The 26,033-nt window shown below is 41.1% G+C and overlaps 1 protein-coding gene across 2 annotated transcripts; it reads left to right on the plus strand.

Annotated features, from left to right (window-relative positions):
• The first annotated feature begins 40 nt into the window (after positions 1–40).
• On the plus strand, positions 41–24,150 carry GTF2H3 (general transcription factor IIH subunit 3). 2 transcript variants are annotated; one of them, XM_026514726.4, is made up of 13 exons: positions 41–135; positions 3,170–3,249; positions 8,870–8,976; positions 10,616–10,782; positions 13,342–13,404; positions 14,489–14,518; positions 14,666–14,694; positions 17,041–17,115; positions 18,163–18,216; positions 21,507–21,575; positions 22,218–22,353; positions 22,455–22,491; positions 22,576–24,150. In XM_026514726.4, the coding sequence occupies exons 1-13, from the start codon at positions 123–125 to the stop codon at positions 22,643–22,645; spliced, it is 930 nt and encodes a 309-aa protein (XP_026370511.1). In that variant the 5' UTR covers positions 41–122; the 3' UTR covers positions 22,646–24,150. The 2 variants fall into 2 exon arrangements, with proteins under 2 accessions (XP_026370511.1, XP_044245749.2); XM_044389814.3 differs by lacking the exon at positions 41–135 and adding an exon at positions 1,310–1,416.
• The last annotated feature ends 1,883 nt before the right edge of the window (positions 24,151–26,033 follow it).

The raw sequence follows: 26,033 nt of genomic DNA on the forward strand, positions 1-26,033 counted from the left end.
CGGCGCGCGGCCTGGGCCAAGCCGCCTGTGGGTCACTCGGCAGCGCCGGAAGTCGGGGCGCGCAGGATCCGGGAGGAGCGCTTGACCGCTTGCTGCCAGTGCGTCGGGGGATCCTGGCAGCCATGGTGTCAGACGGTGAGGGGTGTGCGGGGAGGGCCCCCGACCCTGGGACTGGGCGGACTTGGCCTAGCCAGGACCACCCAGATGGAGCGTTATTTTGGGGGCTCGGGCAACCTGTTTGGTCTTTCGAGTAGCAGATGTGTTCATTTATTCAGTAAATAGTTTTGAATGGTCTCCTGTGTGCCAGGCGTTGTTTTATGCGCTGGGGAATACGGCAGAGAACAGGGCAGTCAGGGGCCTTCGTGGAGGTTACAGTCTAGTGGGCGAGGCAGACAACAGGCAAGTAAATAAGAATAATTTCGAAGGGTGACAAGAGCTGTAGAGACAATATACCGGGATGCTGCAGTTCATTGTGATTAGGGGATGATCATGGAGGAGCTACTTTAGAGAAGAGTCCAGGCACTGAAAGTCAGTTTTGAATGACTCTGCAAACGCCCTGTGGCAAGTTGAGGCACTACATTACACTAAGACAGAAATGGGGGACTTGAGGGTAGAGGAAGGTGGAGAGATCTTCATTCATACATTAAACTACCAGTTATAGAGTGATGTCTTTTTTTTTTTTTAAGACTTTATTTGAGAGAGAGTGGGGGGGGGCACACAAATGGGGTTGGGGGGGGAGAGGGTGAAGCAGACACCCTGCTGAGGAGGGAGCCTGACTCTGGGCTCGACCAGGACCCTGAGATCATGACCTGAGCCAAACGCAGATGCTTAACCTACTGAGCTACCCAGGCGCCCTGAACCTGATGTCTGAAAGGAAGAAAAAAAGAGACCAGGGTGGTGGGAGTGAAGTGAGCTAGAGGGATGAGATCAGAAGCTAGGCTGATGCGTGGCCCTTGTGGGCCATGATGAAGAGATTGAACTTTGTTTTTAAGTGTAATATGAAACCATTGTAGGGTTTTAAGCAAAGAATTGCTACAATGTGACTTCCGATTTTATTTTATTTTAATTTATTTATTTGAGAGGGAGAGCATGAGCAGGGAGAGGGAGAAGCAGACTCTCCACTGAACAGGGAGCCCAATGCAGGGCTTGATCCCAGGACTCTGGGATCATGACCTGAGTCGAAGGCAAATGATTAACCGACTGAGCCACCCAGGCACCACTGATTTATAATTTTAAAAGGTCACTTTGGCTGCTGTGTGGAAAAGGGAGCAAGAGTGGAAATAGTCTAACAAGTGTCCATGCTTGTCTTTTTCAATCCATACCACAGTCCTGTGAGAGAGGCAGGCCTGGCATGGCCCCTGTCTACAAGTGATGGTGTAGAAACCCAAAGAAGGACTTTCACCGGGCATTGCATGCGTATGGATACTCATCTCTCCTGTCAGGCAACACTGTCTTTTTCCAGGCCTCTGGGTCGTGGCAAGGAGTGGCTGGCCCTGGGAGTTGTGGGAGGGGGCCTCATGGAGAATAAGGCCAAAGGATTGTGGGCTTGTGGGTAGAGGAGCGAGGGCCTGTGAAAGACACAGTTATTAAGTGCTCTTTCGGTGCTAGGCTTTTGTGTGTGTGTGATTTGTACATATTATTTCATCCCAGGATTACAAAAATCCTCATTCTGTAAGGAATCCACAGTCTAGTGGAATAGCTTTAGCAGAGCTGACGAGAGATCAGAAACACAACTGACTGTAAAATGAGACAGTGAGAACCAAGTATCATTAAAAGAGGGTCAGAAGTGGGCAGTAGGGTAGTGAAAGGCCACAGTCTTTACAGTCAAGCAGATCTGTCTTCATAGCAGGGAGTTTTGCTACTTGCTAGCAGACCATGTGACTTAGAGCAAGCTACTGTCATCCGCAAAATAGAATGCCGTATTTCGTGTCATCGAAGACAATATGGATTATGAGATATGTTTTTGTTTAGTATACCTCTAAGACATGCTGCCAGTCTTAGTTGTAAGATACCATCCTCATTTTAGCAACTGTTAAATGTTAAAAAAAAAAAAAAAAAGGAGAGGGTCCATGTTATAATTGATGAAAGATGTCGGTCATATTTCCCTCAGTAGTTTGTTGTCAGCATGGAGTGGGATTATAGGGTTACCTATGCCAGTGGCTGAGGCAGAGGCTGACATTCGTCTTCTCCTCAGGTGGGAGAGCCAGGACCGGTTGGAGGACCTGGGGAGGGTTTTTGGAAGAAAGAGGTAGCATTGGTTTGGGGCTTTGTAGAGTCAATAGCATTTGGATGCGTGAGCAGAATTCGACAGTGGAGTGGGGATTATCCTGAAGTAGGAGATGGAACTGCAGGGAGGAAGGAAGGGGGGCAGGAAAGGCATTATTGCTTTTTGCTATTAAAGGAGCAGCCTGGGTTTTTCGTTACGGCTGTACTTACGGGTTCGCATGTCTGTCACCTCAGGATTTATACTCCTTGAGGGCTTGAACCCTGTATCCCCAGTGTTAGGTGCATTTAGTATAAATGTTTGTTGAATGAATTAATGTGTTGTTAGCCTGTTTAGTTGTGTTCAGCTTTGGAGAGTAGCCTGTTCCTTTTCACGGTAAAATCTTTACATAGCAATTGCTTTTCCCTCTTTGGTTTTCACCTTTTAAAAAGTGATTCCTAATCACCGTTGGCCTCGCTGCTAGGTGGTTTGATGGACTTGAGGCCAAACTGATTCCTGTGTCTCCCTTCATCCTCCTTGTGCCTGAAATTCTACTGCTGTTGAGTATTAACTGACTAGTCAGTACATTCTGTCCTTGACCAGGCATTTAAACGGCAGATATGTCGGGTGCATTTCACAGGTATTTATTGAGCATCTGCCACGTGCCAGGCAGTCGTGCCAGGAGCAGAAGATAAGCAGTGACAGGACGGACAAGCCCCCGTCGCGGAGCTTACGTTCTAGTGCGCGAAAGACGCAGTGGGACAGAAAGCCGGCAAGAACCTGCTAAGGGCCCACAGAGCTTTAAATCATAAAAGCACTTGGCCTTCAGTTAATTTCATGATTGAGGCTGATAAACATGTAGAGGCATGTGGTGGTGTTTGCTGTGGGTTGAAATGACAAATTGGGAATGTTAGCTTGGATACGCTTTCATGATGCTAATGTGTTTATTTCTGTTAATATTTTCAGAAGATGAATTGAATCTTCTAGTTATCGTAGTTGATACCAACCCAATTTGGTGGGGAAAGCAAGCATTAAAGGAATCTCAGGTAAGATTGCTTGAGGAGGCCTGTGGATAATTCTGGTTTAACTGTGTGTTTATATTGCTTTTTTAAAAATCAGCTTCATTTAAAAAAATCAGCTTTATTTTATTCTTTTTAGAAGATTTTATTTATCTATTTGACAGAGAGTGAGAGAGCACAAGCAGGGGAAGTAGCAGGCAGAGGGAGAGGGAGAAACAGGTTCCCTGTGGAGCAGGGAGTCCGATGGTGGGGCTCCATCCCAGGAGTCTGGGATCATGGCCTGAGACAAAGGCAGGAGCTTAACCAACTGAGCCACCCAGGTGCCCCCAAAAATCAGCTTTATTAAGGCATATTTTACATACCATAAAATTCATCCATTGTAATGTACAATTCAATGCTTCTTCAATAAAAATCACAATAAAAGAGTGTAACCATCACGGCAGTTTCATTTTAGAACATTTCTATCACCCCAGGAAGTTCCCTCATGCCTGTTCACAGTCACTGCTTTTACCCCGTAGCTGCAGGCGACCGCTGATCTACTTTCTGCCTCTATATTGCCTTTTCTGGACATTTAACATATTCCACAAATATGTAGTCCTTTAAAAAAAATCTATTTTGGAATGTTTTATTTTGAAATAATTACAGACTCCTAGGAAATTTTTTAAAAAAGTGGTAACAGAGAGGTCCCGTGTACCCTTACTCCAGCTTCTCCCAGTGGTAACGTCTCGTGTACCTAGAGTCCAAGAGGGAAACCAGGAAATTGACAGCAGTACGCTCTTGAGACCTTACTCAGATCACAACAGTTTGACTTGCATTCGTGTGTACGTGTGGTTCTGTGCTATCTTACCACGTGTATAGATTTGTGTAACCAGCACCACGGTCAAGACAGAGAACCGTTCATCACACACCGGAGCTCCCTAGAGCTCCCTTTATAGATGCCGCCTGCCCCTTTGTATTCAGTCCCTGCTCCTGAACGTGGTGAATACTGACCTACTACCGTTCTCCAGTGCTCCAGTTCTGTAAATAGGTCATAAAGTGTTTTCGAGGTTGGTTTTTTTTTCACTCAACAGAATGCCCTTGATCGTTTCAGGTCGTTTCAGGTGTCAGTGTGTTCTTTCTGTTGCCGGTGGTGTTCCTTGGGAGGAGATACCGCAGGTTGTTCTGTTACTCAGGGAAAGCTCTACATTTGGGTTGTGTTTTTCCGTTGTTGGCTATTACATAAAAAGCTGCTCTGAAAATCTGTATAGACGTTTTCTTGCGGATAGAAATTTTCATTTCTGTGGGATAAGCGTCCAGGATTACAACTGCTAGAACATGTGTTTGGTTTTATAAGAAACTGCTACACGGTTTTCTAGAATGGATTTACATTCCCACCAGCGAAGTGTAAGAGATGCCGTTTTTCCCTCCCCTCACCAGCATTCGATGCTGACACGTTTTTATACTAGCTGTTTCCAGAGGTGTGTAACGATCCCTCATTGTGGTCTGGATTGCGTTTCCTCAGTAGCTGGCTGTGTCGCATGGCTTCTCATAGGCTTGTTTGCCATACGGAGAAGCCCCCTGAGATGTCATCGCATGTCATGTGTCCATTTTCTAGTTGGATTGTCGAGTTATGTTTAACTGTTGAGTTTTGAGAGTTCTTTATGTATTTGAGATATAAGCCCTTTGTCAGATATCTTGTTTCAAGTATTTTCTCCCAGTCTTTAGCTTGTGTTTTCGTCTTCTGGCGATCTTTCACAGAGCAGGAGGTCTTTAATTTTGATCAAGTCCAGTTTCTCGATATTTAAAAAATATAGCCTGTGCTTTTGGTGCTGTAAGGATTCTCAACCTTGCTCTGTGTCATAAAGATTTTCGCCAGTGTCTTCTGTGAAAAGTTTTACATTTAAATCCACAATCCAGGGGCACCCAGCTGGCTCAGTCGATAGAGCCCATGACTCTTAATCTCAGGGTTGTGAGTTCAAGCCCCACATTGGGTGTAGAGATTACTTAAAAATAAAATCTTTAAAAAAATCCAGAATCTATCTTGATTTAATTTTTAAAAAAGATTTTGTTTATTTTTAGAGAGAGAGAAAGCGAGCAAGCACACGCAGGGGTAGGGACAGAGGGAGAGGGAGAGAGAGAGTCTTAAACAGACTCCATGACGAGTGAGGGGCCTGACGTGGGGCTTGATCTCACAACCCTGAGATCACAACCCCAGCCGAAACCAAGAGTTGGCCGCTCCACCAACTACACTACCCAGGTACTCCCATTTTGAGTTAATTTTTTTATCTGTGTAATTTAGTTCAAGGTTCATTATTTTGCCCATGGATAGTGCAATTGCTCTAGCACCATTTTTAAAAAGATTGCTCTTTCTCCACTGAATGGCTTTTGCAGATTTGTCAAAAATCTGGGTACATAATCACGTGGGTTTATTTCTGGGTGCTCTTTCTCTTCCCTTGATCTGTTTATGTCTCTCTCTATCAATACCACAAAGTCTTGATTACGATAGTTAGATAATAAGTCTTGGGCTCCAGCAGGCTGATTCCTCCCACTTTATTCTTCTTTCTCAAAAAAATTTTTTTAACTATTCTAGTTCCTTTGCCTTACCATATAAATTTTAGAATGAGCTTGTCTATGTCTAGAAAAGATCTTGTTGGAATCTTGATAGGAATTATGTTAAACCTGTTTATCAATTTGAGGATATACTCTACATAGCCCTGCTATATCTATCATCGTAGGTCTTCCAAGCTACAAGTAAAGTACATCTCTCCATTTATTTAGATCTTGATTTCTTTTTTTTATCTTGATTTCTTTCATTAGCATTTTATATATTTTTTAACATTTTTAAAAAAGATTTTATTTATTTATTTGACAGAGAGAGGGAGGGAGAGAGCACAAGCATGGGGAGCAGCAGGCAGAAGAGGGAGAAGCAGGCTCCTCTCTGAGCAAGGAGCCCAGTGTGGGGCTCCATCCCAGGACCCTGGGATCATGACCTGAGCCGGAGGCAGACGCTTCACAGACTGAGCCACCCAGGCACCCTTGTGTTTTTTACTTTTTATCAGAAAAGTCCTGTACAGGGATGCTTGGGTGGTACAGTTCTCCAGAGAAATCGTCTGGGCCTGTAGTTTGCTTTTTGGGGAAGTTTTAAACTATGAATTAATTTTTTTAATAGTTATTAAATGATTTGGATGATATTTTTCATATTGGGCGACTTTTGGTTATAGGTTGTAGTTTGATCTTGTTTTCTCCCACTTAGTGTAGTCTTCTTGAGGCTTACCCATGTGGTAGCATGTGTTGGTGGTTCCTCTTTATTACCGAGTAGTATTTTATTGTACGGATATACTTCTTACTCATCTATTCATGGACATTTGGATTGTTTCCACTTTTTGACTATTATGAATAATGCTGATAATTCTCAAGTCTTTGTGTGGACATATGTTTGCATTTCTCTTGAGTAGATGCCTGTGAGTTGAATTCCCGGGTCACATGGTAGGGTTAGATTTAACTTTAAGATGCTGCCAGACTTAAAAAGTGGATACGCCATTTTCCATTCCCTTGAGCAGAGTGTGAGAGTTCTAGCGTCTTCACATCCTTGCCAACACCTGTGTGTCTTTTTTGTTGCAGTCATTCTAGTAAGTAGGTAGCGGTATGTTATTGTTGTTTTAATTTACATTTCTTTAATGACTATTATATATATAGATATAATATGTAACTGTTATGTATGTAATACATGCGTATAAGTTGTCAGTATATTTTTTTAGTTGAAATGCATATTCCGTTATTATACCCAACTTTTAAATTGGGCTGTTTGTTTTCTTATTACTGAGTTGTAAGAACTCTTTATATATTCTGGATACAACTGTTTTTTCAAATATATGATTTACAAATATTTTCTCCTGGTCTATGACTTTGTGGCTTGTCTCTTCATTTTCTTTTCTTTCTTTTTTTTTTTTTTTAAAGATTTTTTATTTATTTACTTGACAGAGATAGAGACAGCCAGTGAGAGAGGGAACACAAGCAGGGGGAGTGGGAGAGGAAGAAGCAGGCTCATAGCGGAGGAGCCTGTTGTGGGGCTCGATCCCATAACACCGGGATCACGCCCTGAGCCGAAGGCAAGCACTTAACCGCTGTGCCACCCAGGCGCCCCTCTGTCTCTTCATTTTCTTAATGGTGTCTTTTTTAAAATCAAGGGGTGCCTGGCCAGCTCAGTCGGTAGAACATGCAACTCTGGATCTCGGGGTCCTGAGTGCAAGCCACACGTCGGGCATAGAGCCTACTTTAAAAAAAAATGCAAAAGAAAAGTCAAAGTTAAAATTAGCTTTATCGAGATATAATTGACATGTAGTTTACAGCACATATTTGAAGTGTTTGGTTTGATATGTTTTCATATATGTGTACATTTGTGAAATTATCATTGCAGTCAAAATAATGAACGTATAAATCTGTCACCCCCAGAAGTTTCTTCACGTTCCCTTGTAATTTATCCTACCCACTTCTCTCTGCTTGTCCCCACTCCAGGCAACCTCTGATCTGTTTTGTCATTATGGATTAGTTTGCCTTTTCTGGAATTTTATATAAATGAAATCGAACAGTATGTAGTGGGATTACTTTTGGTCTGGTTTCTTTACTCAGCATAATTATCTTGAGATTCGTCTGTGTTGTTACAGTAATTCATTCCTTTTATTGCTGAATAGTATTCCGTTTATAGATAGAACAGCACGTCACTGCATATTACCCTGTTACTGTCCAAGAATAAATACTATCTCATTTTTAACTCTCACCAGTGGTATATGAGAATGCCTTTTTTTTGAGGAACCCACGCAAGATGTTCTCTTTCCTTATTTTATCTTTTGCCAATATCATATACCATAGAAGCTCTCTCAGTTTGCTTTTACTGTATTTGATGGCCCTTTGTATTTTTCCCTTGGGGCATTGCCCTTTTTCCTCTTCTGGTATTTTTTTTTTTAACTGATCTGTGGACACTCTTTATATTAGAAGGTTAACCTTTTGCCTGTCATATGTTGATATTATATTTTCCCAGTTTGCAATTTGCCTTTCACTTTTCTTTAAGGTCATTTTTTTGCCATATAGAAATTTTAATAGGTTTGCTTTACTTTTTTTAAAATAAAGTGGAATTTATCAGTCTTTCTTTGCTGCTGGAAGTATTCTTTTCTTTAAGAGAAACATGCTTTATTCCAGGATTACAAAAATATCTACCTACATTTTTTAGTAATATTAGTACTCATGAGAATGTAAGCTCCACGAAAGAAGGGATCTTTACCTGACAGATAACGGGCTTAGCATACTTAGCAAGTGAATGAATTGAAAACTTTTACAAATCACCAATTTAATCAGTATGTATTAATCATCTACTCTGTGTGTAGTAATAGTTTGCTAGTAATTTTATCATAGAATATGTGACATGTTTGTGTTCCTTAAATGTTTGCAGAAAATATTTGTGGAATAATGCACTGATGTAGAAATCATCTTATGTAAGTAAAATTAGAAAACTAGTTTTCAAGTGTTTTTGCTTATGACTTTGGAGGAGGGAGCTCCTGAGCAAATTTTTAGCAGTGAATAAGATTTAAATGAAATCTTTATCACTTCAAGACCTAACCTAGTTATTTGGATAGCTACTTTACCTTTTCTAACGTTTTCTGTTTTTCAACAGTTTACTTTATCAAAATGCATAGATGCTGTGATGGTGCTGGGAAATTCTCATTTGTTCATGAATCGTTCCAACAAACTCGCTGTGATAGCAAGTCACATTCAAGAAAGGTATGAGCCTAGTGATTACTCTCCCTATTCAGTGCTTCCCAGTTGTGAGGTTTTTATGCCAGTCGGCATGCACTATTCCTTTTCTGTGTTGCAAAAAAAATTTTTCAGTGTAGCATTGAGTAAGACTAACAGCATCAAGAATCAGTACATGTACATTTTGGTAGGAATGAATATTGGAAACTTCATTAGCTGATATCTAATAGATTGACATCATGTGCACATTTAACTTACCGGGTTCAACCATCCTCTCTTGGCAAAAAACAGGGAGAATTGTCAAGCAAGGCCGGCAGCTCCTATTACTGTTTTTCGAGTGAGTCTGCCCCAGGGGGCAGGTGAAATGGGAGGTGTGATTCTGCTTTCTTTCAGCCAGTCATGGGCCCTGTGTACTTCTCGGGGTGTAATGTTTCACTGCTCCGGGTGTGATTCTGGTGTTTATAGATAAGGGTTTTTCTTGTTTATTGAGTTTTAGCCCAAGCCAACTACTCCATCTGGTGCTCAGCTGAAGATGCAGTGACCTTTTCCAACACGGGTGTAAGAACTGGCTGGGTTAGAGTCTCTTCAGGGTGGTGCATAGGTGTACAGCTCTGCAAATATGACCATGTATGTGCTACATATTTTCACCATATTTACTTTTCATGTATATGCTGACCATAGAATCCTACTCTCCATGTGAGACACGGCTCTTCTATGTCTTTTTTTTTTTTTTAAATTTTTTTTTTAAAGATTTTATTTATTTATTTGAAGAGATAGTGACAGCCAGCGAGAGAGGGAACACAAGCAGGGGGAGTGGGAGAGGAAGAAGCAGGCTCATAGCGGAGGAGCCTGATGTGGGACTCGATCCCGGAATGCCGGGATCACGCCCTGAGCCGAAGGCAGATGCTTAACCGCTGTGCCACCCAGGCGCCCCTCGGCTCTTCTATGTCTTGATTAAATGTCACATCTTGGTAGAAGTGACTCTTGTGTACCAGCGTATTTCATATGAGGTCAGTGGATAGTTCTCAAATTTCTAATTTCTTAGGGCTACTCTCTTCGGTGTGTTGAAAGAGCCTGTGGGCCACCAGGTGCGTGCTCCCGCTCTCATGATCACCAGGCATTTTTCTCAGAGTTGAAAGAAAAAGATGACACTGATTTGGTTAAGACATCCAAAGAAAAACTATAAAAAGCAAAGTGTTCCAACTTTTAGAAAAATCAAATATGTGTTTTTATAGGATTACTGTAAAAATCATGAAGCACTAGGAGAATCTTTTCAGGGACCCTTGGGGCAGATTTTTATTACTGGGGTAGATAAATATACCTCAAGTAATAAACTGGTCGTAAGTTAGAATTTGGTATGATTCTCTTCCCAGTTGGCATCTGAGAAAGTAGAATGAGAACCACCCTAAAGCATTTTAAGAGACTGGGATCCAGCACACGCTTTATTTCTTTTCATTTGTGAGAAAACAGTGGGGATCATTAAAACATTCTCTGGCGGTAGACTCATGTTTGCCAATTGGCCTGTCTTATACATTTCTTAAAAATGAAATTTATTACAGAATTTTGTGAGAATTGGTGTGGTTGTTTTCTCTTCTGAATTTCATCTGGATGTTGAGTGAGGACAGAGTCCTGGTGTAACTCGGTATTTTTTTCCCCACTGTTTCAGTCGATTCTTATATCCTGGAAAGAATGGCAGACTTGGAGACTTTTTTGGAGACCCTGGCAACCCTTCTTCTGAATTCAGCCCCTCAGGGAGCAAGGACGGGAAATATGAGTTGTTCACAGCAGCAAACGAAATTATCGCTGAAGAGATTAAAGATCTCATGACCAAGAGTAATGGTTTTCTTTCTGCATTATTGTTATTTTAAAATTGCAGTTGAATGTGCAGGTCCTTGAGGCTTTAAGTCCAGAGATTTGGGGTTCTTGGGAGTATTTACTTGTGTTCTCGGTTTTCTTTTGTAAAATGATTTTGATCAAAGCCTGTGCCTTGTTTGCCTGACCTCGCCAGCGTCTCACACTATCCACTGGCCTCTACTTCTTTGAAATATACTCTTAGCGTCTGAGGATATCCTTTTGACTTGTTTTTCCTCTTTTTTGGACCATTCTTTCATTTCTGACTTTTCCTTCATCTTGTCCCATAAAAAATAGGGTTTTTAATACCCCACATTATTTTCTTACTTTTTCTCCCTCTGTATGTTTTTGCCCACTCTTGTCTTTAATTATCATTTCTATGTGAACACTTCCCAGTCTTTGTCTCTAATTGAGCCTTTCTTTCAGCCAATGTCGCCACATAGGTGTCCCACAGTCTGGCTAACACACCCCAGCCTAGTTTCCTTATCTTTCCCTCCCAGCTGCACCACCATTTCCACTCCCAGTTTCTGCCACGCCCATTCACCTACTTTTTCAGATTCAAAGCTTTCATTTTTGAGCCTTCTCTGCTCACATTCAACATCTAATCAGCTATGATATCCTGTTAGTTCAGCCTTAGAAGTACCTCCAAAATCTGACCTCTTTTATGTCATCTGGCTCAACCCCAGCACCGTTGGCATTTTGGGTATGATTCTTTGTTGTGGGGACTCTCTTGTGCTTTGGAGGATAGTTAACAACATCCCTGGCCTAGACCTATTAGATGTCATAACATCCTTCGTTTGCAACAACCAAATATATCTCAGACTTTGCCGCATCTCCCCAGTAGGGCACAGTTGCCCAGGTGGAGAGCTGCTGGTCTGGACCATTCTAACAGCTTCTGCCTGCTGACTCCTGTCTGTCCCCATTCAGGTCTTTCCTTAACTCTTTCACAGCTAACCCTTCTAAAGCTACTATTTCCTGGCTTAAAGTCTGTTACTGGTTCCCTTGTTGCCGGTAGACTGTGGTTTTTAAATGGTAGCCTGTGTCAGAGTCACCTGGAAGGGAAAGGCAACTCTTTAGAGACAGGAAGTAGGTTAGTGGTTTCCCGGGGCACGGGAGGAGTGACTGAAATTGGCCCAAGTGATCTTTTTGGGTAAAGGAAATGTTCTAAAATTGGGTTGTAGTAATCGTTTACAACTCTCTAAATTTTCTAAAAAAAAACATAGGTTTACTTAAAAGGAGTGCGTTTTATGATCTGTCAGTTATACCCCAGTAAAGCTGGTAAAAATCACCTGGAGGGCTTGTTAAAATAAAATGCTGGCTCCCACCCTGCAGTTTCTGATTTAGCAGGTCCAGGGTGGTCCCAAGAATCAGTGTTTCTGTTAAGTTCCCAAGTGATGCTCTTACACCTGGTTCTAGAATCATACTTTGAGAACTGTGGGTCTCCAGGGTAAAGTCCCAACTTCTCAGTATGGTGTTCAAGACCTTTCCTGGTCTGACCTCACCCGTGGGTGGAGGTATCCGTGCTCCTGGACCAGCTGCAGGCCCCGTTCACACCAGATGTTAGTCTGGGCTCTCCACCCTCTTGAGCTGCTTGACTTTTTTCACTCAAGGCTTCGAACAAGTTGCCAGCTTTGTCCCTGCTTGCCACCGCCAGAGGGCTTCTCCCAGCCCCCTTTCCACTAGCGGGGCACTCTCCGAGGGACGCGAGACAGAAGAGGTGGTGGGAGGAAGGCAGAGAGGCTCAGACCAGGCAGCTGCACATGACCTCTTGTACCATTTAGGTCACTAACAAACCTGAGCTTTTCCAGATAACCACCAGGGTATTTTAGTGTGGTCGAATATACATAACGTAGGGGGCTCCTGGCTGCCTCAGTCAGTGGAGCATGTGACTCCTGATCACAGGGCTGTGAGTTCGAGCCTCACATTGGGTGTAGAGATTACTTAAAAATAAAATCTTTAAAAAAAAAGAGAATACACGTAAAATAAAATTTACCATTCAGCCATTTAAAAATGTGCAGTGCAGTGGTATTAAGTACATTCACACTGTGTACAAACATCACCACTGTCCGTTCCCAGATTATCCCAAACTGAAGCTTTGTACCCACTCAGCCCCTGACCACAGGCTATTTTAAATTGAGAAAATGTTAAAAATTGCTTACTTAATGAGAACAGATTGCTATCTATGTTTTTATTTTATTTTATTTTATTTTATTTTTTTAAAGATTTTATTTATTTATTCGACAGAGAGAGAGACAGCCAGCGAGAGAGGGAACACAAGCAGGGGGAGTGGGAGAGGAAGAAGCAGGCTCATAGCGGAGGAGCCTGATGTGGGGCTCGATCCCATAATGCCGGGATCACGCCCTGAGCCGAAGGCAGACGCTTAACCGCTGTGCCACCCAGGCGCCCCGCTATCTATGTTTTTAAACCTGGCTTGGAAATGTCAGCTGATTTTATTCACAAAGAAGAATGTTTTGGTTTGAAAATGATTTTAGTTCAAGAAAATACCTAAAAGTTCTCTTTAATTTTTTTTTTTTTTTGCAGGTGACATAAAGGGTCAACATACAGAAACACTGCTGGCAGGATCCCTCGCCAAAGCTCTTTGCTGTATCCTTGGTGTTCTAGGCATTCAGAAGGTGTCTTCTGAGTATCTTAACTTGTCATAATTTTTAGAACCTTGGGTGTCCATATTAAGGAAAGGCATGAGTATTCTAAAGGGGTGGGTAATCAAAAAATAGTTTATCTTGGCTTTGGAATGTTGTTAAGATAAGCTGTAAAAACTTGAGATGTAAAGAAAAAGAAAACTCTGGTTTCTCTAGTGTATCCTTCTGCTCACAACAAATTCTTCAGGATGCTTTTGTCTTGCTTTGACAAATTGGGGAAGGTGTGTTTGTTTTTTCCACCTTCTTAAGTTAGGAGCAGTGTGTTTGGTTATAAAAGCCATTTACTGATCCTGAGGTTAATAAATGAGTGGTTTCTCCAGAGGCCCGCTTTTTTTTTTTTTTTTTGCACTTAGCATAGAGTGAACAACACTGTCCTAAGAATTTGATGTTGTCTGTGTGATGTTCTCCCAGTCTTTAAAACAAAAAAACAAAAAACTTTATTTATTTGCTTGAGAGAGAGAGACAGGGAGAAGCAGACTCCCCGCTGAGCAGAGAGCCTGACGTGGGGCTCAGTCCCAGGACCCTGAGATCATGACCTGAGCTGAAGGCAGATGCCTTACCGACTGAGCCACCCAGGCACCTCTATGTTCTCCCTGTCTTTTGTAATTTAATTTCTTTGTTTTGGAAAATATTGAGTGATTCCTGTGCCCTAGACTTTGAGGGTGCCTGGTCATCTGTGTGTGGTTTTCACATTTGTTACCTTGCTTATTGATTTACCTGTCATCCCAGTATTGAAATCTAGGGTGTGGTGGATAATCACAGAAGGATAAATCATGGTAATTTTAATTTTCTGGGGCAGAGAGCATGTTTCGGTCCGGTTACAAGGTCAGGTTACAAATTCGGTTGATTGCAGTTGGTAATTGGAAACCCCTAATTACTCTTGTGTGTTTATCATGGGAAATAGAGCACTTCTTTTTTCAGTTCGGTGGATGCTGGATTTATTTAAAATTTGAGGTTATTTTTCTGCTTACTAAGTATTTATGAAATTAAATAATATTTTAAAATTCCTTAATGCTAAAAAAAATCAGACATTCATAGAATGAACAAAGAGGTTAAAGGTAAGGAGCGTGTGGTTTTTTGTGAGATCTGGAATCCTTATTTTACTGCTATAATTTTGGTGGACTATTAAAAATATTGGTTATAAAACCTTACAATATGTTTAATAAGATTCAGTTAAATTGTAATCTGTCTTTATCTCTTTATAGATAATCAGGAAATGAAATCAAGGATTTTGGTAAGATTAAAAAAATCAGTACTATGTTTCTATACCAGCTATAACCAATTAGAAAGCATAATGGGAAGTAAGACCCATTTATAATAAATATGAATATCCAGAATAAATTAACAAGCAATGTGTAAAATTGATTATGATGAAAAACTAAAATTCTGAGAGATGTAAGAGAATTGAAGGAATGGAGAGCCATATTTTATTCTTGGATGTCAGTTTTTTCAAAGTTAAACTGTAAATTCAGTGCAATCTCAGAATTTTTTTTTAAGATTTTGTTTATTTATTGAGAGAGATTCCATGTCATGGCATGGGGGGAGGGCGGAGAGGAAGAGGGAATCTGAAGCCGACTCTGTGCCAAGTGCTTTAAGAACTCCAATGGTAAGGGGCGCCTGGCTGGCTCGGTCGGTAGAGTGTGTGACTCTTGATCTTGGGGTAGTAAGTTCGAGCCCCATGTTGGGTGTGGAGATTACTTAAAAATCTTAAAAAGAAAAAAAAAAATCAACATTTTATCTGGAAGAATAAATCAAGGAGAGTAGCCAGGTGCTTTCTGAAAGATAATAATAAGCAGGAACTTGCTCTGTTAGGCCTTAAAACACGTTGCAAAGCTACAGTAATGGTGTGGTTCTGGCGCAGTCGTAGGCACGGAATAAATGGGCTAGATTGGCTCCAGAAATAAAATCAGGTCCACGGAAGAATTTGACTTGTGGAATGGAAGCAATTAAGTTAGTGGGAAGAAAATGAATTATTCAGTTAAAGGTGCTGGGCCAGTTGGTTGGCCATTTAGGAGAAAACAAAGTGAGATCTCATTGCTTGCACCTAAATCATTCTAGTAAGAGTCAGACATGTCACTATAAAAGTTCAAGTCATAAAAGTGCTGGAAGAAAATACCTGTTAATAATCTCAGGTTGGGCAGGACCTTGCTGAGCATGATGTGAAGCTTAAGACCTCAAGAAAATCAAACCCCCAAAATCAAGGATGAAAGAAAAGCTATTAGGAAAAGTATTTTCTTTTTTTTTTTAAAGATTTTATTTATTTATTCGACAGAGATAGAGACAGCCAGCGAGAGAGGGAACACAAGCAGGGGGAGTGGGAGAGGAAGAAGCAGGCTCATAACGGAAGAGCCTGCTGTGGGGCTAGATCCCAGAATGCCGGGATCACGCCCTGAGCCGAAGGCAAACGCTTAACCACTGTGCTACCCAGGCGCCCCAGGAAAAGTATTTTCAGCATAGCTACCTGACAGAGGATTAATTTAATAGTTCTAAAGCGAAAAAGAGCTCTTATTCATTAAATTTTATTTATTTTTTTATCTTATTTATTTATTTTTTTAAGTAGACCGCACGGTGGCCGAGGAGCCCAACTTGGGGCTTGAACTCAAGACCGTGTGATCAAGACCTGAGTGAGATCAAGAGTCGGACACTTAACCAACTGAGCCACCCAGGCGTCCCACCCTTATCAATTAAACTTCACACGTTAAGGTTTACTCTAAAGAAATAGGTAGAAAACATACACAGCCTACAAAAGAAGAAATGCACATGGCCGGTTAGCATTTGAAAATACACGCAGCCTTACCAGTAACCAAAGAAACAGAAACATCCAGTAACAGGGCTTTCATTGTTCGCTTCTTGCTCAGCACAAATGGGCAGTTCCCAGCGTTGGTAGCAGCGTTGGGGATTGGTTATTCTCTTGCATTTCTAATGGGAGAGTAAATTGGTACAACTTTTTTGGAGGAACTTTGGTAACCTCTATCCAGAGGTATCCTTTAGCAATCTCCCTGATGATTTTAGGAAGTAGTCAGAGAGTTGTGTGAAGCGTATATGAGAATGTTAACCAGAGTATTGTCTAAAACAGGATTAGAGTCTGCTTCAGCGTCCTCTATAGATAACTGGTTCAGCAGTGGAATCTATGAAGTTGGCATGAAGGATGATCTACATCTAAATTCATTGATACAAGATTCCCCACTCCCCCAGATATTGTGAAACCAAAAAGCAGGTTGCAGGGGCGCCCGGCTGGCTTAATGGGTAGAGCATGTGACTCTTGATCTCAGGGTTGTGAGTTCGAGCCCCATGTTGGGTGCAGAGTTACTTAAAAAAACAAAAAAGAAAGGTTGCAGAGCGCTAGATAATCATTCCGGGGGGGGGGGGCGGGGGGGTGTCTGCGCGTGCACGTGTGTGTGCACGCACCCACGTAGGTGCTGTCTGGAACTGTTAACGGACTGTCTTGCAGTCATCTTTACATTGTACATATTATTGAAGAGTGGTAACTAGACAGGCAGATTAGAAAAGCTGCCTTGGTTGTGTTTGCAGTGAGAACTTGCATGTGCCCGCGAGGTGTTCACGCGGATGTGATTTTTAGGTGATCAAGGCTGCAGAAGACAGCGCGCTGCAGTATATGAACTTCATGAATGTCGTCTTCGCAGCACAGAAGCAGGTGAATTGGGAGCACCCTTTTGTTTTTAGTTTAATTTAAATTCCAGCATAGTTAACATACAGTGTTGTATTAGTGTCAGGAGTGTAATACCATAATTCAGCACTTCCATACATCACCTGGAGCTCATCACAAGTGTGCTCCTTAGTCCCCATCACCTAGTTCCCCCATCCCCTCACCCCTCACCCCTCTGGTGACCATCAGTGTGTTCTCCGTAGTTAAAAGCCTATTTCTTGGGTTGCCTCTCTCTCTACTCCCCCTGCCCCCTTGGAAGCATTCTTTTTAGAAAATATTTGTTTCATAATGAATTTTATTTTTTGAATGACCTACATACAGAGGTATTTTGACTACATGTCCTTATCAGTGGATGAAGAATCTGGAATTCATATTTTGTACTAGTCATTTCTCTGTTTGGGACCCACGGATCTTATGGGTCCCCAGAAAAAGGTACACTGAAACACAGTTTTGCATCTAGTTTCATGGTATTCGTGCAACCCTGTTTAACCCATCCTTGGACCTCAGGCTAAGAATCCCTGGTTTACAGTTTTCTAGGAGCCTTGCCTCAGTTCCTCTATCTCTTTGCTTTAGGGAGGTTTTATCAAGATTTGATAGTTTTACTTTGCAAATAATTGAATGAATTTATACTAATTCAAATGAATTGTCACTAATAGGTTTTCTTTGATACGTCTAAAAAACTTTCTTAAAACTTAAGTTTTAACCCAAAATGCTGCCATATTCATGCGAAATATTCTCTGTGTTGGATCAGCAGCATGATCTAGTGAAAAGACCATGGGCTTTGGGGACAGGCAGACTGGGGGTGACAGCACTGCCCCCCCCGCCAACTCTGTGACCACAGCCTGACTAAAGCCTGGGTGCTTCAGCTGCAAAATGCAGCTCGAATATCTGCCTTGCAGTTATTCTGCGTATCAAATAAGCCGTTCTAAGAATTGTCTAAAAAAAAAAAAAATAGTCTAACACATAGTAGGTTCCCAGTGTAAGACAGTCATTATTTTTATTATTCCTGTAATGTTTTCGGAATGTTCATTTCAGAATATTTTGATCGATGCCTGTGTTTTAGACTCGGATTCAGGACTCCTCCAACAGGTACGTGTTCAATGGAAGTGTGGTGTTGGTGGTCAGGGGAGTATGGTGTGTTCTCTTTACTGTTAACTGCCTGTCGCCAGCCTTCACACATTTTTAGGAATTAGCCTGTGTGAAGCTGTTGCTTAGAGCACTAACATCTCTCTGATCCTTATTTTATTTTTTTTATTGAAGTATTATTGACCCACAATGTCACATTAGTTTCAGGTGTACAACTCTCTGGTTCCTTTAAAATTTTTATTTATGTTTTACATAATTGATTCTGTAAAAGTGATTCACATATTGAAATGAATTCAAGCAACACAGGAAAGTATTTTTTAAGGGGTAAAAAAAAATACCTTTAAATCCTATCATCTTAAAATTACCGTTGCTAATATTAGGTAAACAGCATGGTGGATCTCTCTGTATAGATGTAGATGGAAAAATGGATCACTAAGCAGAGAATTTTATAAAGATAGGATCATTCCCCAGATCTGTGCTGTCCTATGTGATAGTTATATGGCCGTTGAGCTCTTGAAATGAGTCTGGTGAATTGAGATGTGCTGTAAAGTGTAAAGTCACACACTGACTTTCAAAGACTTGGTATGAAGAACAGAATGTAAAAGATTTTTATCTTGATCACATGTTAAGATGATAATACTTTGGATATATTGAGTTAAATGTTATTAAAATTAATTTTATCGTTTTTTTTTCCTTTTTTTATGTGGCTAGAAAATTTTAAGTTTCACGTGTCGCCCACATTATATTTCTGTTGGACAGCACTGTTAGATGTTGCTTTTCAGTCAAACGTATGAAACTGAAATTTAATTTAACCAAAAAGGGAGAAAAAAAGAAAGAAATAAGACTGAAGAAATTGCCGAACTTTTGATAAATGTTTTTTCGACCACAAGAAATATTCTTTGCTAAAAGATCAGTTAAAAGCACAAAACTGGAAAATGCTGAGTTTAGGATACTGCCGAAGACACAGAGTGGGAAGGGGAGATACTATTAGAAAGTATGCTAGCGTCAGAGGTTCCAAAGTGTCCTTTTTCTTTTTTTTTTTTTTTTAAAGATTTTATTTGTTTATTCGACAGAGACAGCCAGCGAGAGAGGGAACACAAGCAGGGGGAGTGGGAGAGGAAGAAGCAGGCTCATAGCAGAGGAGCCTGACGTGGGGTTCGATCCCATAATGCCGGGATCACGCCCTGAGCCGAAGGCAGACGCTTAACCGCTGTGCCACCCAGGCGCCCCCAAAGTGTCCTTTTTCTTAAGCTTGATATTAGGTACATAGTGTTTGTTTTATTTAAACCATACTTACATGTTATGTATATATATTCTTGCACATATGGCTATATTTCAGAATTAAAAAATTAAAAAGGTTGAATACATTTTTTAACTGCACATTTCAGTCTACGCAGCGTCTGCTGACTCCTAGAAGATCTTGCCTGTGCCGTGAATTTAAATACCAATTCTGCCTCCCTGAGCCTCACATCGCTGTGTCTATGCCAGACGCAGGCTCTCTGTGTTCCCGACTCACATAGTCAGCTGCATAGGCAGTATTTCCCCTTGGACATCCAGCAGCATCTCAACTTTAACATGTCTGAAACACAACCCCTGATTTTTTCCATGCTGCCTCCCATGGACCTCCCCATCTCAGCACGTGGCAGCTCAGTTCATCAGCCCCTCAAGCCAAAATCCTGACTCTGCCTTGTTTCTTCTCTTCCTTTCCTTTCCTACCCATTAGCGAATCCTTTTGACTTCATCTTTGAAATAGTCTCTGAATCCCACCATATGTCTTCTCTTTCGTTGCTTCCACTCAAGGGGAGGATCGTATTATCTGTTAACTGGTCTCTGTTTCTGCGCTTACCCTGCCCACCAAAGTCCATTCTCAACAAGGCAGTCAGAATGAAGCTTTCAAAATATAAATCAGATCTTGTCATTCACCTGCTTAAAACCCTCCCATGGCATCCCCTCACACATAGACTAAAACCCAGAGTTTTGCCATGGGCATCTCTACTCCTTACCCGATATAGTTTCTGGGTATCTCTCTGTCCCCATGGAATCTCCCTCTTTACTCCAGCCACACTGGGCTCCTTGCTATCGCTTTAAAACTACAGGCCTGCCACAGCCTAAGGGTGTCTGCATCTGCTGTTCTCTCTGCTTCTAAGGCTTTTCCTCAGATATTTGCATGGTCTCCTCCCTGCCCTCAGTTGGGTCTCTGCTTCTTTTTTTTTTTTTTTTTTTTAAGATTTTATTTATTTATTGGACAGAGAGAGAGACAGCCAGCGAGAGAGGGAACACAAGCAGGGGGAGTGGGAGAGGAAGAAGCAGGCTCACAGCGGAGGAGCCTGATGTGGGGCTCGATCCCATAACGCCGGGATCACGCCCTGAGCCGAAGGCAGACGCCCAACCGCTGTGCCACCCAGGCGCCCCGGGTCTCTGCTTCTGTGTCACCTCCTCAGAGAAGCCTTCCCTGACCATCCAGTGTCATTCCCTGTCTCCTTACCCAACTTCATTATTCTTCATAGAAGTGATCATAACCTGTGACGTTATTTCTGCATTTACTTAACTGATTGACTCTCTATCTTCCCGCAGTTGCACCCAAGAGTCCATCAGTGGGTGAATGGAGTTAAACAAATTGTGGTATAACCATACAATAGAGTATTATTTGGTCATATAAAGGAATCAAGTACTGATCTTGCCACAATGTAGATAAACCTTGAAAACATAATGCTAAAGGAAAATTGTATGAGTCCATTTATCCGAAATGTCCAGAATAGGCAAATCCATCGAGATAGAAAGTGGATCACCGGTAGCCCGGGGGTAAGGGGTTGAGAGTAACTGCTAATAAGTATGGGGTTTCTTCTTGGGGTAAGGAAATGTTCTGGAACTAGATAGTGGCGACAGTTGCACAACTCTGAAGACAGTAAAAAGTAGTGAAGCACACACTTTAGAGAGTGAATTTTATGGCCTGAGAATGATCTCAAAGCTGTTGTTAAAAATATACTGAAAATGAGAGGAGTAAACATGCCAGAATAAGAATTTCATCAGTAGCAAACGCAGAGCAGAAGGGGCATGGGCTGTGCTACGCTAAGGTCTTCAAAGGGTGAAAGAGTGTGGTGTCTGCAGGAAAAATAGTCGAATGCCTTGAGAGCTAGCAGGAAGTTTCTGGTCCTCAGGCACCCTTGGGAAAACATGCCCTTTTGTTTGGCTCTGTCATATCCCCCTCTCCTTTGGAGACCCGAAGAATTACATCCCTCTGGAAGAGCTAAGCGAGTGCTGGTTTGGCAGAGAGCCCTTTGGATGTCTTGCAGGCTTGTGACATCACGGGGGGACTGTACTTGAAGGTGCCTCAGATGCCTTCCCTTCTGCAGTATTTACTGGTAAGGAGCCGTCAGCAGCGCCCTAACACCTTGCGTCTGGGTGAGCCCCGTCTCCTGGGGAATGAAGGGGAGCACGATGGCTGATGCTAGTAAGTGGGAGAAGGAGTAGATGGGTGGCCCAGGGGTTTGGAAGCTAGAAGGGTGCACTCCAGGGCGTCTTTAAAGGCAGCTGTGTGCAGACTGTTGGAGGACTGTTCACACAACAGTGGCTGCTTTTGGAGGTGCTCCGTGACTGCTGACTGGAGAGAAAAGCCATTCTTGATAGATTTTTAAGGAAAATCCTAATTTATTATTCTCCTTAGTGTTCCCCTGTCTAATATCTGATACCTATGTTCTGACTTCCGGTTATTTTCCCCCATGTTTTTTTTTTTTTTTTTTTTTTTTTTTTTTTTTTAGATTTTATTTATTTATGTGACAGAGAGACAGCCAGCGAGAGAGGGAACACAGCAGGGGGAGTGGGAGAGGAAGAAGCAGGCTCATAGCGGAAGAGCCTGATGTGGGACTCGATCCCGGATCGCCAGGATCACGCCCTGAGCCGAAGGCAGACGCTTTAACAACTGCGCTACCCAGGCGCCCCTCCCCCATGTTTTAAATACAATTTTATGGCCTTTTTTTTAAATCTATTTTTTATTTTTTTTACAGTGGGTTTTTCTTCCTGATCAAGATCAAAGATCTCAGTTAATCCTCCCACCCCCAATTCATGTGGACTACCGGGCAGCTTGCTTCTGTCATCGAAATCTCATTGAAATTGGCTATGTCTGTTCTGTGTGCTTGTCAAGTAAGTTCAAATACAGAGTTTTCTGTGGTGGGGGTGGCAGAGAATAGTCAACTGTGCGGTTTTTTTCCACATCCTGTTTGTTTTGTTTTTCAAATTTACAGTATTCTGCAATTTCAGTCCTATCTGCACGACATGCGAGTAAGTATCCCTGGGGTGGTGTGGCTGGCTCACGCGGGAAAGATTCAGAGCTCTGAAGAGGGATCTTCCTCTCTGTCGTTACAGGACAGCCTTTAAGATTTCTCTGCCTCCTGTGCTGAAGGCCAAGAAAAAGAAACTGAAAGTGTCCATGTGATCATAAGACCCCCCCCCCCCGCCAATCTTTCAGAGCCTATTAATAGAAATTGTGTGGTGGAATCTACCTTAGGAGGCCCTGAAAAAATACAGCGTGTGTGGGATAATTTTGAATGACATTTCTTACAGAAAAGATTTCTAGACCGTTATCCTCATGCTGTTTTTGGGGCACCGCTTTATTTGAGGGATCGTTCTATGCAATCTTCTCTGACTGGTTTTTGTCCACAAAGGGAGAAGAAAGCACACATTAGTTAGTGGCTTTTTTTTTTCTTCTTCTTTTTTTTTTTTTTAAATGAGGTGATCATTTGTCAGCCTGGCATGACTGATGGCAGGCCTTCGACTCTGTGACCCGAGTCTGGGTTCTGCCTGTGAAATGTATGACCAGTGAAATCTGAGCACAGTTTTAGAAAAAGCGACCATGCAGTAATGGCATTAATCAAGCCAGACCGTATTCCTTGCATCAACAGCTGACTTTGACGATAGTCACGTAAATAAAATCCGTATTGTCTAAGTTGAGATTTAGCTTCAGATACTAGCAGGTAGTTTTGCTTCTGTCTGACATCACTGCGTGTCTGGACACAGTCATCCACATAATAATTGTTTGTCACTGAGTAAGTACAAAGTCTGGTCTTGAGAGTGTGGAGAAGGGGGTACGGTACTCTGGCAGCGACTTTCTCTTCAGAGATAGTAGCGTGAAGAGCTTATCTGTGAAAACTGGGTCTAGGTTTGGAGGGGGAATTTCTTGGTGGAGAATGGATTCTTTATGGTTCAGGATTGTCCCCCAGATAGAATTCTTTTGTAATGAGAAAAAAAAAAGCATTAATGTTGGAGAACTGTTCTCTAGAAGCTTTGGATTTACTACTGACAAGTGCGACAGGTCCAAAAGAAAAAGTATTTGTAATTTCAACAAGAAAAACCCTATTTTTCTATGTAACCTCGAAGTTATTAGTCTTTTCCAATTCCAGCACAGTGTAAGAAGGGTTTTCAGGAATGGTGGCTGGTTTGGTTTGTTTTTAAACGTATATCGACAAAAACAAACGTGTATTGACAAAAACCCATTTCTGGACACAACTTAGTATGTAAATAAGATTTTAATTTTATCTTTATTCCATCTCAGAAGCAGAGTCTCATTTAGTAATTTGGTATTTGGCTAGATGATTTCAGGTAGATTTTGTACTTTGGGTTTATAATTTTGTTAAATACACACAGGTTTTAGTGATCACTTGGCAAGTATTTGTTAATCCTTGAGTTTGAGAATCTTATTTGTCTTTTAGAAATAATATTTAATATTTCACAGCCTAAGTGTAATGGAAATCACTGTTTTAAGTCTAGGAAGTTACCAGATACCTAGAAGACAAATAATTTCAAAGAAGCTGATCAGGTTCTTGTTACTACTTTTTTGTTTGAGATGTTTTGTATACTGGCTTAATTCTGTTTAGGTTTTATTTTTAACTGTTGTGTTTATGGTTTCTATAAATTTTTATAATAAAATAATTTAAATTTTCATATTTGCTTAAGTTCTTTTCTCTTACTCATTGTTTATTTCATGCTAATTCAACTTACTTCCGAGTTTGCACTTTAAATAACTGGATTTGGTCAAATGTCAGTCAATTTTTTATTCAACTCTGAGGAACTTTTATTTTTTTGAGTAAGCTCTGTGCCCAATGTGGGGCTTGAACTCACAACCCTAAGATGAAGAGTCACATGCTCTACTCAATGAGCCAGCCAGGTGCCCCTGAGGAACTTTAATTTCAAATCTTGCTAAAGCTATATATGAAAATATTGTTACAAATACTGCATAATAATAGATTGGTATGAAGTATTTAATACAAAGTTTCTAAGTATGAAACTATTAGAAGAAAGATTTGATGTCTGCTTATAATTTTATATTGGGAGCAAGGTTAGCAAAATTTTAAATACTTGGTATTTTCATTGGATAAAGCAAGCTATCATAATGTATGTTTTGATGTCATAAAAGTAGAAGATTTATTATCTCATGAGAGTTAATTTTAAAACCATGAAATTATTCTCTTATAGATAGTTATAACTATCCAAGCTGCTGTTGTAAAGGCAGTCCCTTGGGCTACCTTTTGTAGGTAAATCTACAAAAAGATTCCTGTTCCCTTGCTTTTTTAAAAAACAGTTATTTTGTTTTTCAGATGATCCAAACATGATTTGTAAGACTGTTAGTAATTCCTGGAAGAGTGCATGGAATGCTTCCAGCAGTAGTGGAGAAGACAGTATATATACCAGTGATATTTTTATATGAGAAGTGCAGTATTTAAAAATCAGGGCTTTTCGTTAATAGTTGCATTGACATTTTATGCCTACATTTTATATTAATAGAATTGATTACAAATCATTTTAAGAAAAGTTTTCCAATTAATTTTTAATAATGTCATTGTGCCTCACAAATGACTTTTTTTTTTTTTAACTGTAATGCCTTAGAATTCCGCAATTCATTCCACTACTGGCTAAATAGCTTAATGCAACCAAAAGCAGAAAATAAAAGCATACTTTTAATAAGTACTATTTTTTTCTGATTAGAGCAGAAAATGATTACATGCTTTTTTAAGAAAAGAAAATACGTTAAACTAGGGGAAAAGAGAGAAAGCCCGCTTTAATCATTCCTCCACCACCCACCCAGAACTGGGAGGGTTAGAGAATCCCTGTGAATTACTCTCTGGTGCATTTCTTTCTTTCTTTTTTAATTTAGATTTTTTTACTTATTTTAGAGAGAGCAGGGGTAGAGGGAGAGAGAATCTCAAACAGACTCCTTGCTGAGTGAGGAGATCAGCGAGGGGCTTCATCCCATGACCCCATGATCATGACCTGAGCCAAAACCAAGAGTTGGACTCTTAACCGACTAAGCCACCCAGGCGCCCCTGGTGCATTTCTTTACGGTAGCAGGATGTCGCAGCTGGAAGTATTGACAGGGTTATCTGTTATTTGGTAAGGAAAGGGCAGGTTTCAACTGACCTAAAAGAAAAATGTTCTTATTTTGAATGTCTGACAAATGATATTTGCCAATACAGGTAACTGTGGTACTAACGATACCCTCCCTACAGTATGTGAGAACATGCCAATAATGTTAAGGCCTAGCAAAGTAGAACTCAGTGAGGATAAAGATTTGCAGTGCACTAAAACACTCCCATGAACCCTCGTGTTTGCAGAATTACTTTCTCATGTTTCCCCTAGATGGAAAAGCATTTTGACCCAGGGATTACAAGTAGTTCAAGACAACGATTTTCCTCCAGGAAAATGCTTATTACTCTCTTGTTAAGGAATAATAAATAGCAGCAGTGTGTTACCCTCCTGCTAGTCACGTTCTCCTGGGCTTTATGCCGAGATACCAAGAGATACAAACACTCTGCATTCCCCTAGAGGAG

The sequence above is a fragment of the Ursus arctos genome, unplaced genomic scaffold, assembly GCF_023065955.2.
Source record: "Ursus arctos isolate Adak ecotype North America unplaced genomic scaffold, UrsArc2.0 scaffold_34, whole genome shotgun sequence".
NCBI lineage: Eukaryota > Metazoa > Chordata > Mammalia > Carnivora > Ursidae > Ursus > Ursus arctos.

What these genes read in the sequence shown, in the direction of transcription:
- GTF2H3 (XM_026514726.4), top strand. An exon ending in TCTTCGCAGCACAGAAGCAG is followed by an intron (nt 17,116 to 18,162) that starts GTGAATTGGGAG and finishes TGTTCATTTCAG; the next exon opens with AATATTTTGATCGATGCCTG. An exon ending in CTGTTCTGTGTGCTTGTCAA is followed by an intron (nt 22,354 to 22,454) that starts GTAAGTTCAAAT and finishes TCAAATTTACAG; the next exon opens with TATTCTGCAATTTCAGTCCT.